This window comes from Acanthaster planci, unplaced genomic scaffold, assembly GCF_054643075.1.
Source record: "Acanthaster planci isolate LZ-2023a unplaced genomic scaffold, COTS_SCS Contig210, whole genome shotgun sequence".
Taxonomy (NCBI): Eukaryota; Metazoa; Echinodermata; class Asteroidea; order Valvatida; family Acanthasteridae; genus Acanthaster; species Acanthaster planci.
The window spans coordinates 19,978-34,028 of record NW_028257831.1 but is presented as its reverse complement, the minus strand read 5'-3'; the positions used below and the strand labels follow the sequence as shown (position 1 = coordinate 34,028).

General features: G+C 42.4%; 1 protein-coding gene across 1 annotated transcript; it reads left to right on the top strand.

The window, feature by feature from the left end:
• The first annotated feature begins 1,393 nt into the window (after window positions 1-1,393).
• On the top strand, window positions 1,394-11,435 carry LOC110979664 (mitochondrial amidoxime-reducing component 1-like). Its single transcript, XM_022235674.2, has 8 exons — window positions 1,394-1,506; window positions 2,928-3,253; window positions 5,410-5,595; window positions 6,570-6,747; window positions 7,951-8,091; window positions 8,739-8,803; window positions 10,220-10,294; window positions 10,638-11,435. Exons 2-8 carry the CDS (start codon window positions 2,994-2,996, stop codon window positions 10,765-10,767), a joined length of 1,035 nt encoding a protein of 344 aa, XP_022091366.2. The 5' UTR covers window positions 1,394-1,506; window positions 2,928-2,993; the 3' UTR covers window positions 10,768-11,435.
• The last annotated feature ends 2,616 nt before the right edge of the window (window positions 11,436-14,051 follow it).

Here is a 14,051-nt window from a genome sequence, read left to right as displayed (position 1 = left end):
TTTACATAAATAACATACTTATAACTTAAATAACATAAATAAATAGATAAATAGCTCAAGTCTCTTGGGGAAAAATGGGATATATGTTTAAAAAAAATAAACCCCTTAAAAATAATACTAATAATAAAAATAATAATAATAATTTGTATACCTTATATAATAAATACACTGTTAACCTAGGCAACATTCAGCGGCATGATAATGGCAACGGGCTGTCTAACTGGCAAGGGAGATAGGGTCTTGGTGAAAAAGGTGATCACGTAAAGAATTTCAGAAGTCTTTCGGAGAGGGTTCCAAACACAGATTTCGGAGGTTACTTGGAAGTGAATTGAAGAATCTTGGGAAGAGTGTAAAAAGAGAGAATTTCACACAGTTAGTACGGCAGCATTGATGTTTGAAGAGCAGTGAGTCCCTCTTCCTTGTGAAGTTGTGTTGGGTTGTGGGAGAAAGTGTGACGGGATATCTATATGTTTGTAGAGGCAATTGATGACAAACGAGACACTTAAGTATAGGAGACGGTTGTAGAGAGGGGAAAGGTTAAGTTTAGATAAGCGTTGTTCATAAGAAAGGGAGATGGCAGTATTGAAGGGGAGGCAAGATTTCGTGAAGCGCCGTTGTATTGTCTTAATATTGTGGATGAGATTTTTCTGTTGGGGTAGCCAAACTGGTGATCCATATTCCAGAGCAGGTCTGCAAAGTAATACATCTGCATTCCTGGATTTTACTGTACGCCGAATGAAGCCTGAAAGTTTTGAACATTTAGAACGAATCATGTTGACAAGTTTTTGCCTCTTTGGCGTTCCATAGATGAAACCCCCAGAAAACTCTACGTTTTTTTCGCCGGACTTCTGTCGGCGGTGCTAGAGTTCAGGCATCGTGGTAAACATGTACATGGTTTCCTCCTTCCTCCATGGTTTAGGCGACTCAAACACTATTCATTAATGCAAAAAAAATCGATGGAAATAGTGTGGTGCCTGGAGACCAAGTTAAGAAGTTTTGTAGGGAGAGAGAGAACTATAATTTTGTACACAAAATTTTTTTTTTCATGAGGCCTAGTTTGTTTGTGTACTGTAGAACGTAAGAGTTTAATTATTTTCCTGTTCTCTGAAATTTCCCAATTTCATGGTATATATTCGTTATCCAATATGACAACGCTGGCCTAAGTATAGTGTTCGGGGTCGGTTTGGCCACAAAAACCCTCTCTTGCATTGTGTTTCATTCTTCCATGGTTCATCCATAGAGCATTGCAAGGACACATTGTTCAAACGACGCACGACTGGTGTCGTACAAGTGGAAAAGCTGATAACGTATAACTTAGGCGCATGCAGGGTGACGCTGGATGACCTGGCCATTTTTAGCTGGCAAGGTCTCAGCACGAACCATCGGTCAGAGTCCACAGGCGGCTATTACTTGGGCTGTGATGTTTAATGTTTGAACAGTCCACGGGCTTGCTGCCATAACTAGTCTTCCTACCACCCTGTTTTCTCGGTGTGATGCTCTTTTCCGGTGAGTTTTCGTTTTCTATGGCTACAATCGTCGTGTGTGGGATATTATTTTCCAAGGAGGCACTTAGGGGCGCTCATCCGAAGGGGTTCAGTTACAGCTAAAACACTTATTTTTATAGGCGGACTTCACCATTCTAATTTATGAGTTGGGGACCGCAGCTGGTAGACGGAAAAGGGGAACACGTAGGATGACGTGCGTCATTTGCTCAGGACGCATAAAATACGTACTGTGCACTTTCTGAGCATAATATGCATATTGGACGCACGTCGTTCTACGTGTCCTCCCTTTCCGTCTACCGCCGCAGCTATAGGCCTCGAAGGGGGAGTAACCCTGCGCCCACGGGCAGAGATCCCGGGATATTTGGGACACCTCTCCTCCAACTTTATCACCGGGGGGGAGTCACACCCCCTCACACTTTTCAAGTCACCGACTTTATGTGCACCCGTAGCCTGCACTAGCCGGCGTCAAGATTTTACCTGCATGGGATAGAGGTCGTGCTGAGCTTTCAGAAATCATACTCCCACTGTGGCAAAAAATCCATGCCCCCACCCTTTGTCGTGTGTGACGTGGAGACCAAACTTGACCAGAATATGGAGGTTTCCACGTGAGGTAACATGACGGGCAAAGGCATTCCAGGAAACGTACCGTGTCCACCGAGGCGCCTGCATTTTCGAATCTGTGTATTTCTATTGGCAATTTCGTGTAGGCCTAAGCCAGAATGTTGAGAGACGTAAGGCGCCTTTCCATCATATGTGCGTCAGCACGTGCGCCAAGCGTTACGTAGGGCCTAGCCGTCAAAATCGCTCCCGGGGCGATTTTGACGGTCGAACGCAACGCACATGTGTGTTATGTTAACAGGATCGATTTTTGTGTCCGTGAAGGTGAAACGCATGAACGCATGGTGTACGCAACGAAAAAGTACATTATGGAAAGGTGCCTTTAGAATGCGCGCGCGTTTCCGCGCACATCTTTGTAACTTGACAGTCAAGAATCACGTGACTGAAAAATCCTTTATACACGTGAATCACGTCTGAGCAGTTTGCTGTGGCGGACCTATTATTACGTATTTTCCTCCGAGGTAATACCAATCTCACAACTTGAGTTGATCCATACCCAGATTTTTTTTTTTCAGTTCACATGTAATTTCGATGCTTTATTGGGATACTTTGTTTGTCATGACGTTTATTTATTTGACATTCTGCATCGACAACATGCATACAATACTCTAACTGACTTTGGTCTTAAGCACATATCACTACAGATTATCTTTAATGAGGGCAAACTACCCTGTCCACAGTTCGGCCTGACTATTCAACCCATCCCACTGATTATGCTGAGTATGTCAAATGCAGCCTTTCGATTTGTTCCGAGAGAGTAGCGATTATGTAACATCAACAATGGTGTTCCATCTCCGGCCATAGCTATCTAGGTCTTGCCCCTGGGTCTCTTTGGCTGCGACGGAACCTGGAAGTGGCGAGGCTGCAAACATGCCCTTTCTTCTGCCAGAAACCCTTGGTGTGACAACACAGCAAAGACTGGTGATTGCTGGTGCGGTGGGCCTTGCTGCCACGGCTGGCATCGTCAGCAGCGCAGTCTGGTGGTACAGAAGGACCTCCAAACCGGTGTTCAAACCGGTAGGCCAACTGAGTGAGATTTGGATCCACCCAATCAAGTCGTGCCGAGGTCATCAGGTGTCGAGTGCAGAGTGCACGCCGGCGGGGCTTCGCGGCAATGGTCTGTACGACAGGTATAATACATGTATGTCCCATCGGCGCCATTGTGAAATTAGCTTTGGGCCTATACAGAGAACGTATCGCCACCTTCGCACATAGGAACAGAAATGGCTGTTCGTTATGTGTGTAGTACTAGTACGGCATGCAGCCGACTTCCATGTGCACTGATGAATAACCCATCCTTTTTGGTCATGTTGGTGCCAACTATTGAGACACCAATGTGACAACCCTCTTCATAAATAGCTCTGATGCCACCGATCCCGCCTCGTATAGCCTACTATATCACGCTGGACTATGTACCAATACATGATAGTTTGCATATCATTCTTAAGATGTATTTTTGTTTTGGGGACTCACCCCTAGTTGACATATGAATCATGATATGGGACGGAGAGAACCTTCCCCCCACGCTTTGTGTTGGTCATTGTTTCACTGGAATGTCAGGAATACTCAGCGGGATGTGTTAGGTGACAATATTCTAGATTGTGTACCCCTCTGTCTCATTTCTTGCTGGTTATATGGTACCATAGTACTACACATTCTCTTTTGGACAAGAAGCAAAAGTTTGAACGAAACAATACAGTGGAACCTAACACGCAATAAGTGCTTACATGTAATGTTTGATTACGGCATCATGATCAGACAATTGATAAAAATAAAATGCGAGGAATATGACATTACTGCAGTTGGAATCATGTTGGTACACAATACTCTTAACTTCGGCCGGGACTTTTGTTAATCTCAACCACCAAAAACTTTCTAAAAGTTAACAAAATTCCAACAGTTAAAAGTATTTTGCTGCAATATGCACCGCTAAGAAAAAGAGAACAGACATTTATAATAAACTAGTATGTGGCAACTGTTGCTGTTATATTATACATGTATATTATAGCTAGATGACCTTTGGCCAACGGGTTTGCTCGTTCTCCAGTGTCCTGTACTTGGGCTGTTGTGACAGCGAAGACGAACCAGAACATTGGGAGACCGTTTTCAAACGATGCACATATAGGATATAGACCCCGTAAGCGGATCAGTCGCCGCTTTCATTGTGGATGCTTTATAATAGCAGTCGCATTATATGAACGTGGTGAAGACTTGTATATATATATATATGAAGCAAGATATGAGATGGAGACAAGCCCCCTGCTTTGTGTTGGTCATTGTCTCACTGGCATCTGAGGAATTCTTTTCAGACATGGGGGGGGGTGTGTTTAGTAACAATGTAGTCTAGATAAGACTTGAAGCTATGCATGGTGAAAGTACTATAAATTAGGTTAGGCTTGCGGTTGCACCATGTACAAGAAAATATCTCCCGTTCAAGATATTTTCTTGTACAAGGTGCGACCGCAAGCCTTACCTAGTCTAGAGCAAAGATGGGGAACCTCACCATAAATACGCGTAAAACGTTGTTATCACCACGGACGTATATAAAAAAAACCTGGACTTGCAACGCCTTTGTATGAAAAAGAAGCCAACCAGCGGCCATTTTACCGAGCCGAATACAAAGGCGTGGGTTGGCTCCCTACTATTGACGTCAGGAAGAACAAAGGCGGGCATTACCAGGAAAGCTTTGTATTCGGCTCGGTAAAATGGCTGCGAGTGGATTCAATGACTCTATAAGCTGATTAAGGGCATTGCGAGTCCAGATTTTATTATACACGTCCGTGGTTATCACATAGGCGCCATTCTGGTTGGACTACGCCTGCGCAATGGATATTAATGCGCAGGTGCAGGCGCCGCGACGGGCACGCACACTCATTAACGTTCACACTCGAATGTCGCCCATGGTGATAACACCTTTATGGCCGAATTACCCATCTTGAGCCGCTACGCGGCACTATATAATCTTTCGTCTAGAGTGTTTATAGCGATTGGACATGGGGGGGGGGTACCCTCGGTCTCATTTCTTGCTAGATATGCCTGTACATGTATAGGGTCTGGTGATGTTATGGGGATTATGTTCCAAAGCATAACCTGTCAAGAATTGATATGTGAAGCTGTTTTGAAGTACAATGAGAACGTTTAAACCTGAGAGGAACCTGGCACCGATAAATGAAATGAGTTGCGGTGGGAAAAAGACTCAATGCCCGAAATGCATGAATATAATAGGCCTATAGTTGAAAGGACCTCGATTGTCAAATACAAGCTTCTCTCGTATTCTGATGTCCAGGGTCTTCGTCGTACTGAGTGAAGCAAATAGGATGGTGACTTTGCGACAGGAGCCCACGTTGGCTCTGCTTGAGCCACGAATCTCGGAAGACGGAGACTGTCTCATTCTCGAGGCGCCCGGGATGGACCCGCTTAGCGTTCGCTTGTCGGACATTGCGGAGTCTGTAAACCCTGTCAGAACATTTGGGTAAGAACACGAGGAAAAATGCTCTCTTAAACGGGTACGGTATCAGGGGCACATGTCGCACGGTGGTTCCATTCTTCCAAGTTTCATGATGGCATACAGCTGACAGGTTACTCGACAGAACGAAACGGGGAAAATGTTGCTTTTATGCCACTTTCCAGGAAAAAAGGAACCGTAATCCCCAGCCTGTTTCAGTCCATACATGTATATAGCGCTGTCAGTAACAATATCTCCTTTGAAATAAAATTGCAAACATGAAACACACGTGAAGTTGTTACCTGTGTTTCAACTAGTTCTATTCATTAGACTGCAAAAAATTGCAAAGCCAATTTTAATTGCTTGTGTTTACTAGGACATATCTCGGGATCTCCAAAAAAAGTGAAAAAAGAGTGTTTAAAAAAAAACATGTATGCTATAAATATCGCCAGTTGAAATTTTATGTAGAAGTGCATGCAGTATACATGTGCTTGCGGTATATTTTTGCGTGCACTGTACATGTAAAATACTTTCTTTGGGACATGGGAATTCTGCATCTGTAGCTTGCTGTGCAAACGCCTGATGCGGCTATCCCGCACAGTTGGGGCGGGGCGATTAGCCAAATCACTCACTTGCTGAGGAACATGTAACCGTAATTCCCCCACTTGGTGTTTGTCGAACCCCAACTCATGGCTGAAAACTTAAGTGTCCAATTTGAAGTGAAACTATGACGGGAAAAATACCTCGGCATAATTGTGTGGGATTACCATACTATGTGGGGAATTCCTTCCTCCTGGCATGACACGCAGATGCAAATCAATAGGATTTATCAATATGTATGCTTTGAAAGCCCTAATCTCACCTTTATAGTTAAAGTCACTGAATGAAACAATTTCATTCGGAGAGCATTTTATCAGTTGCTATATAATTATCCTGCAAATATCAATTTGGAAACAACACCTCGTTCGCGATGATGCTATTCTGATGAATGTCACCGCCAGAATCTGGAGACTAGACGGGGAAGGTATGGATTGTGGCGAAGACGCTGGAACCTGGCTGAGCACCTACCTCAAAAAGCCTGACCACAAGCTAGTCTACTTCAAGGAGGGCCACAATAAACCCAGGCGACAGAATATGGATTCCAAGTGGGGTGATAAATTCACCTCTAAGGACAAGCTGGTAAGGGAATTAACAGTCAATGGAGCTGATTTAGGCTTGACGGACCAGTGGCGTATAGCGGAGGGCAGGGGTGTGTAGAAACGGTACTACCATGTAAATTCTTTTAAGAATGAAAATTGGATAGTCATGGTATTGTTTTTTAAACCAGAAAAAAACTTTTGCTCTCCCAATCACTCAAAATATTGATTTGCCATCGCTACTGACATGAGCAGAGACCATTATTGAGAACAAAAAAGGAAACGTATGCGCTCTTGGTAAAAGGTCAATTACATCACTATATTTAGGGCCGTTTTCCAATACTCGACTTGGGCTCCGTCCCAGGCTTCAACTGTGTTTTTTTACTTTCTGACTTTGAGGTTGTATGAGAAATAGTAAGTCTGACAGTTCCACAGAACATCAAGTAAGATGCAAAAGAGCCAAATATTACAGTAATTCAATTTCAGTTAAACGCTTCAGGCCCACAATCGGGGATTGGTTTACTACACGCAGCCTGCGATGGAGACGAAGTTGAGTATTGGAAAACGGCCCAAGCTCACTGTTGACAGTGTGCGTTCTAGGTGGAAGTGGTAAGGTGCAGACTTACGTGCCTGGTGAACGAACCACACAAATCGAATATTATCAACAGTTATAATTCGCTATAGGATATTAAAAGATTCTGCATATAATTGTGTTTTTGTTAACTCGCCGAAAAACTGTCTTTCTGGAGGGTTTTGCGTGGCTGCAATCTTGCAGGCCGGTTCTTTTGTTCCACTGGGTATGCTCCCTGTGGTACAAAACGACTGCCCCGCAAAATGGCTACCACGCAAAGTCTGTATTGGATCTTCGGGTAGTTTTGATGATTGGAGTGGCTTTAGATTACCGAATTTTTATATTCGTCAGTTTGGCTGATACCCTCTAAATCTCGTTGCGCTTCTAGTTGATTTGGTCCAATATTTGCATCACGATATATTTATAACTTATCAGCAGAGTTATCTTTATGTAGTTTATAACATTTATAACTTAACAACAGGGTATCACTTTAAGGTTTGTCTAAATTAAGAAAAAAATGCACTCTTTGAACTCTTGATGGATTACTCCACATTATACTTTGTCCTGTTTTTAAGTGTATTATGATCCTTCATGAACCTTGTTTATCCTTTAAGTGTTTCTTTTTCAGTATAAAATCCACTATATAAGAGCTGTGTGCATACTTTTTACGTACAGACGGGTTACCAAGACCTGGCTCCGATACTTTTGCTGACTCAAGCTTCTTTGGACGACCTGAATTCCCACCTGGAACAGCCCATTTCCGCAAGAAATGCCCGGCCAAACCTGGTAGTGTCGGGGGCCAGTGCCTTTGACGAGGTATACTTTCTGCATTGGTTGGAAAGAGATCATGCGTTCCCATTCCTTCGTCTACACTTTTCATCACGAAATGGCTCCCATTCTTCTCAAATTGAAGCATTTTGCCACTGTCCTGGACTCCCAGTTTGAGTTACAGATTGATTGAGTCGTTTGTTATGAACGGCACCACGCCAGCCCCACACCCCTTGCTGCGATGGGGGGAGGGGCTATCGTGTCATGCCCCCCCCCCAAAAAAAGAGACAAAAATTTAAAAATTAAAAGAACGAGATTTTTTGCACTATGTTATTTATCTTTCTTCACAAACTCCAATCCAGAATAGGGATGTTTGACCAATAAACACAGCGCTCAGCACCACACAAACATTAACAGCCATTTCGAATTAGCCGCCAAATTTGAAAACAATCCTCCTTTTGGCCACCTGGAAGATGTTGCCATTTTTAAAAAATGATTTGGAGAAGCGTTAACACTTAAAAAGCGGCCCTGGTACCTTTCTTTGGGGGTGGCTGAACATTCTTGTACGGATGAATAACATGTGGATCGTTATAAACGATACCCGCCCCCTTTCGTCCCAAAACCAGTGTTAGGCTAGGGCTAATGACAACGGACAATGTAAGTCCTGTATATGTCCTGCTTTGTTTCAAATACAGGATTTGTGGAAATACGTCAGGATTGGCGACACTGTAACCATGCGAAGGACGCATGCGTGTGGAAGGTGAGGTGAAAAACCGTAGACAGGGAACTTTCTTTAAAGATTACCTGGATGAAACATTCATTTAGCCAAATGATTTAAGTAATCGTATAGGAATTTCTAACATTCGACTCGCATAAACTTAATAACGACAATACAGGTTATGTGTTGCTGGTGTCTTGGAGGCTATTCTTTGTTATTTTAATATCGTTACAGTGATTCACAAAACATTTATTCGAGCGTATCGCAGAGGAAGAAAGAAATGCCCTCTAACGTGACGTCATGCGCATAAGGTCTATTAACATAAACAAAATTTTAACAGGTACCTACCCAGTCCCATTTAATGAAGCCGGTTCCTGACATTAACAGCTTGGTACATGAGCACTCAATTTTATGGTTCACCCCCCCCCCCCTGGCGCCTCATTATTTGACAATGTAATAATGTAATTTCAAGGTAGACAATTCACTTAGGAGAGTATTAATGATGCGACGAAAGCCTCGGCGGTGCTTGTTTGGCAGTAATTACTAAACGTCAACTAATACCAGCACTATGTTTTAAAGTGGTCTCTTTGCTGTAACTTTCTTTGCCACCGGTATTTGTTACCTTTTTTTTTATTGCCAACGAAAATGCATTCAGTAGGTTCGCTTACTCTTGTTCTCATAGACGCGCAGACTACCGCGGGAAGTTGAAATCAGCCGATCGTATTTACGGCCAAACTTGACACGTGCAGACGCGTTTGGAATAGTGAACGAGCGTGACCATCAGTCAGTCTTTCAAAACTATAGAGGGATTATCCCTCATACGTAACTAAAAGTTGAAAGAATATTGGTGGGACCCTAAAAAGCTGTGATATCAAGATAAGTCATTTTTTAAACAAAGCTCCTTTTAGCATTTGTTCCATGATCTCAATTGCACCAGACTCCTCTCGCTTGGTTTTTGTCCGGAATAGTTCTACCAACAGTCGCTTCAGGCCCTGTGAAATGATGAGAGTTTTTGTGATTTTAGAAAAACATTTGTGCGTACTCCAGTGCGAGAGAGAGGGGGACGCCACATACGGCGTGGAAGATTTGTATAAAACTGTGAATGTGTGTTATAAGTGACAGATAAAATGTGACTATCAGCCCTGAGCTAGACCAATAGAGGACGCAATATTCCTACCAACAGCGGCTCCTTTGGTCGGAACTGTGCTTCGCTGGTTCACAAACGACTACGAAATGCGGTCGCCACGCTACTATAGCAAAACGAACACTCCCAACCAGTATGGTTTCTTTCAACCGCTCAAGGCCGATACATGTATACTTGTGATTAGAAGTTTGTTTACGCGTCAACAAAGTTTATTTACCACTAAACCCCAAATATTTGATCAAGTGTTGTTGTGGCATTCTCGGGCATCAATTTTATCTTTTTTAAAGTAAGATCTCTCTTGCATTGGACAATAGATGCAGATTGACGACAGTCGATCCAGAGACGGGTGCGTTTAGGAGTGATGGTGAACCGTTGGCAACTCTCAAAAAGTTAGTGCCGGTGTAAATGAAATTTGTTTACCTCTGTGTTTCTTGGTCGAGCTTTAGCAGGGCAAGCCATTGGTGCACATTTGTGGGATGGAGAAAAATTGTACAGTACTTTCTAGCAACTGAAAGATGGGCAGTTTCTCTTCCTCCTCTGTTTCTGTTGAACGACTTTCCAAAAAAATAAAATGAAGAAAAAAGTATCTATGTAGGCACAGCTCACAATATTCTGAACGAAGCTGTAAAACGCAGACCTTCAGTCGAATTGATACATTAAAGTGTGCTAATGTTAAAATTTATGAATGTATTTTTTGTTTTTTTTAATGTCTGTTTGCTCCGTTTTCCATAGGTATCGCATGTTAGACAAGTCTAACCCGGATAGCAAGCCTCTAGGTGTCGCTCCGGTGTTGGGGTCAAACCTTGTCTGTGAAGTCTTTGGATCCATCAAAGTTGGCGACACGGTGTACGCAGCAGTTTGAATTCTTAGACGAATCTTGTGACTGCGGTGACTATCAAAGCAGGCGCTCTGTTATACTGAAGGGCGACCAAAGGAAATGCCCAATGAAACATCGCTGGGCTCGTCTCTATAAACGATGTTTAATTGAGATTTGATCCTTCGAATTTATTTTGGCTCAGCAAAGGTAATTGTGAAATCTCTTTTAATGTGAAGTGGAGTTTTACATAGTTCAATAATTGCGAATAAGAATGTGTAATTACAATTATATATGACAAAGGGAAAGCATTATGATGTCTTTCAATTTATACATGTATTTTTCAACCGAATTTTTAAATCTCCATCGCACACTCGTCATAATATCATGTCCTCAGATTCATGTATATTTTTAAGATTCTATTCAGGAATATTACACGTATATTAACTTGGAATAAAATGCCGCAATAGAGCCTCATTTTAACAGTACAGACATGCATTAACTAGGTAAAAGAAACTTTAAAAATTGTCCATTTGCATAAACTCTTTTGAAAGTTAAAACAAGTGAAATAAGTAATGAGATGACACTCTAATTTCTGCATGAGAATATTGACATTTTAAAAATTGATTCTGTTATCTGTTAAATCGTTCTCGACCACATCTATACCATCATCTGACCAGACAGTGAAATTAATTTTCCCGATATTTTGTGACAAAGACAACGTCTTCAATGGATAGGTTGTTACAACCGGACGCAAATATTGCTGAAATGGGTCAGCCTAATAAAGGCCGGTTCATACCTAGAGTGAAAGAGAATATAAACGCAAATTTATGAGTAAACCAGTTTATTGGTTTTGTTGCGCGAAGTTGTCATCGACCTTTCGAGGAGACGCTATGTTACTGCGGGGCCATCGCACTGGCGGCGGAAGTGGGGGGGGGATGTCCCCCCACTGTTTCGAGGAGGGGGGGCTGGTTCCCCACTTTTTGCAGGTCCAATATTTGGGTAGGGCTTAGTGGATCGAGCTATTCATGGCTGATGCCTGATGGTCTAACAACTGCCCCCTTTTCGAAATCGATCCACCTTTGGTGGGCCGTCGCACTCGACTCATGGCACATGTCTTAACTTGAGCGCTTGCTCATATTCACATACACATAAGGGTGCGGGGCAAGTAAGTATACCGAAAACTGCTTGCACCAGCCAAATCACAATTTGTATATACAAATTACATACACTCAAATTCTGTACGAAATGGAGCATGTTGTGGCCCCCTGCACTTCAAGATTTGTTGAAAAGACAGGTTTATGCGACCAAAACGAATGCTAGCTTGTGTCTGAGTGCGAGTTTGAAGAAATCAGTGCCTGAAATAGGTTCAGTTTTCAATGCAGTAACTGTAGACGATGCAAGGCATATATTTTTTAAAATAGCGAGGGGCTTCACGACTGCTTTTTAGGGGTGGCCTGTGAAAAGAAACCTCGTCAGAAGTCATCTGTTATAGACAAGACATTCGAAAATAAAATGAAAAATCATAATGAGCTTTAATTGAGTGTGCGTTTCGAACTCCTGAGGAACTCGGGAGTATTTTTCCTGATTTTTGAGGTTCAGGTAATAGCCAGTTAAGGTTAGATTTTCTTACCCTAAAAACTGCAGGGGCCTTTTTTTTTTTGCCAGCAATTCTTCAACCTTGGGGATTGCGCTTTGACCCAACCAAGTATGACGGGTTAACTTGTCAACCGCGGAAATGAAAAAAAAAAAAGAAACAATTCTTAAACGAGTGTACACGCCCTCCGTGGAACAAATAAGGAAATTACGGTGTGTTTACACGTCATCCGGCCTCAACTGGTTAATCACTGTGCACTTTACTTACCGACTGCATCCTTATGGATGCAGGGCAGTAAATGGGCCAAAAACTGCTTGCGCGGACCAAATCAAAGTTTGTATGCACTCAAATTTTCTACGACATAGAACATTAAGAATTGTAGAAACACAAATTAGGCAGACAAAGGGAATACCAGCTTGCATCTGAGTGAGATTTGAGAAGAAATCGGTGCCTGAAAAACCGTCTACCTTTCGAGAAGTTTAGGTATCGGTATTTTCAAAATGGCGAGGGGCTTCACGATTGAATTTTAGGAGTGACCTTCCGTGGAAATAAATATCTTCAAACGTCATCCGTTAATGAATGGAAATTTGAAAAGAAAATGAAAAAGCAATAACCTGAGCTTTAATTTAATGTGCGTCTCGAACGCCTGAGAAACTTGCGAGTATTTTTCCTGCCTTTTGAAGTTCGGGTAATTTATCACTGTTGGCTATGGCAGTTTATTCACTAAACTGGAACCTAATGGCTCTAGTATTAGCGAGTACCCCCCTCTGTTGGCCCAATGTTGACAACGATTCACATGATTTTAGTCTGGCACTGTAAGCTAGACAAACAAGAAGCCCTTAGAAGTTGCATTTGTAATTGTTTGTTGACAGAGTGCCAGACTTTTCATTTGCACAATTGTAATTTGTAGTCGCAAAAATTGAGGGGCGAAATCTGATGTTCAATGCTAACCATGCAGGCATTACATTTCTGATTTGTCTGATAATGTATGAGCCTTTGTAAAGCTTGTATGAAACGGGTGGTATTCAGACCTCTTGGATTCCGAGGAATGAGTGTTTGGATTGATTTGAGGACCGACGATGCACGATGCTTACGAAGAAAGACCGATCTTGGAGAAACTTCCTTTACAGATTGAGTCTATAGCTTGTCAATGGTGAGTCATACTTTATTACTTGTCATACTCATAGATTTGTCATGTTTGGTTCACTTGTTTTCTGGTATCGTCCCCTGTCAGTTGTCATCAGAAAAAACAATACAACAAGGGAAGAATTCCTTCGGACTCCACTAATTTTTCTCTGCATTATGTTAGCCATGGCTGGGACAAATGAAATGTCCTCTAATGTCAAATTTAGCAGTGAAGTAATTGACGGCGAGGCCTATCATGTAACTTTGTATGTAACGTACATGTAGGCCTATTTACATGTACTCACACATCCATTAATTAATGATAAATACCTGGGCAAACATTTGCACACCTCTGTGCACATTTTGCACCCTTGTGAATGTTGAATGTCAGTGACTGTATTGTCTCAGTTTTCCTTTCCTGCATTTCTGGGAGATCTTACCTCCAAGCGTTCCAGGCATTCCAGGATTCAAAATTTCAGCCATAGACAAGTGTTTGGCCACTTCAAACTGTAGTCATTTTTTCCCTGCTCTCGTTGGCCTCAATGCACATGTGCTAGTCAGTGCCCAGTGGCTTACCAGACCTTGCTCCTAAAAAAAAGATGAGGGCTGT

Excerpts from the sequence above, each read along its gene's own strand:
- LOC110979664 (XM_022235674.2), top strand. The coding sequence starts at position 2,994 with ATGCCCTTTCTTCTGCCAGAAACCCTTGGTGTGACAACACAGCAAAGA. Across the intron at positions 8,092-8,738 it reads GGGCCAGTGCCTTTGACGAG|GATTTGTGGAAATACGTCAG; the intron begins GTATACTTTCTG and ends TTTCAAATACAG. Across the intron at positions 10,295-10,637 it reads CCGTTGGCAACTCTCAAAAA|GTATCGCATGTTAGACAAGT; the intron begins GTTAGTGCCGGT and ends CGTTTTCCATAG.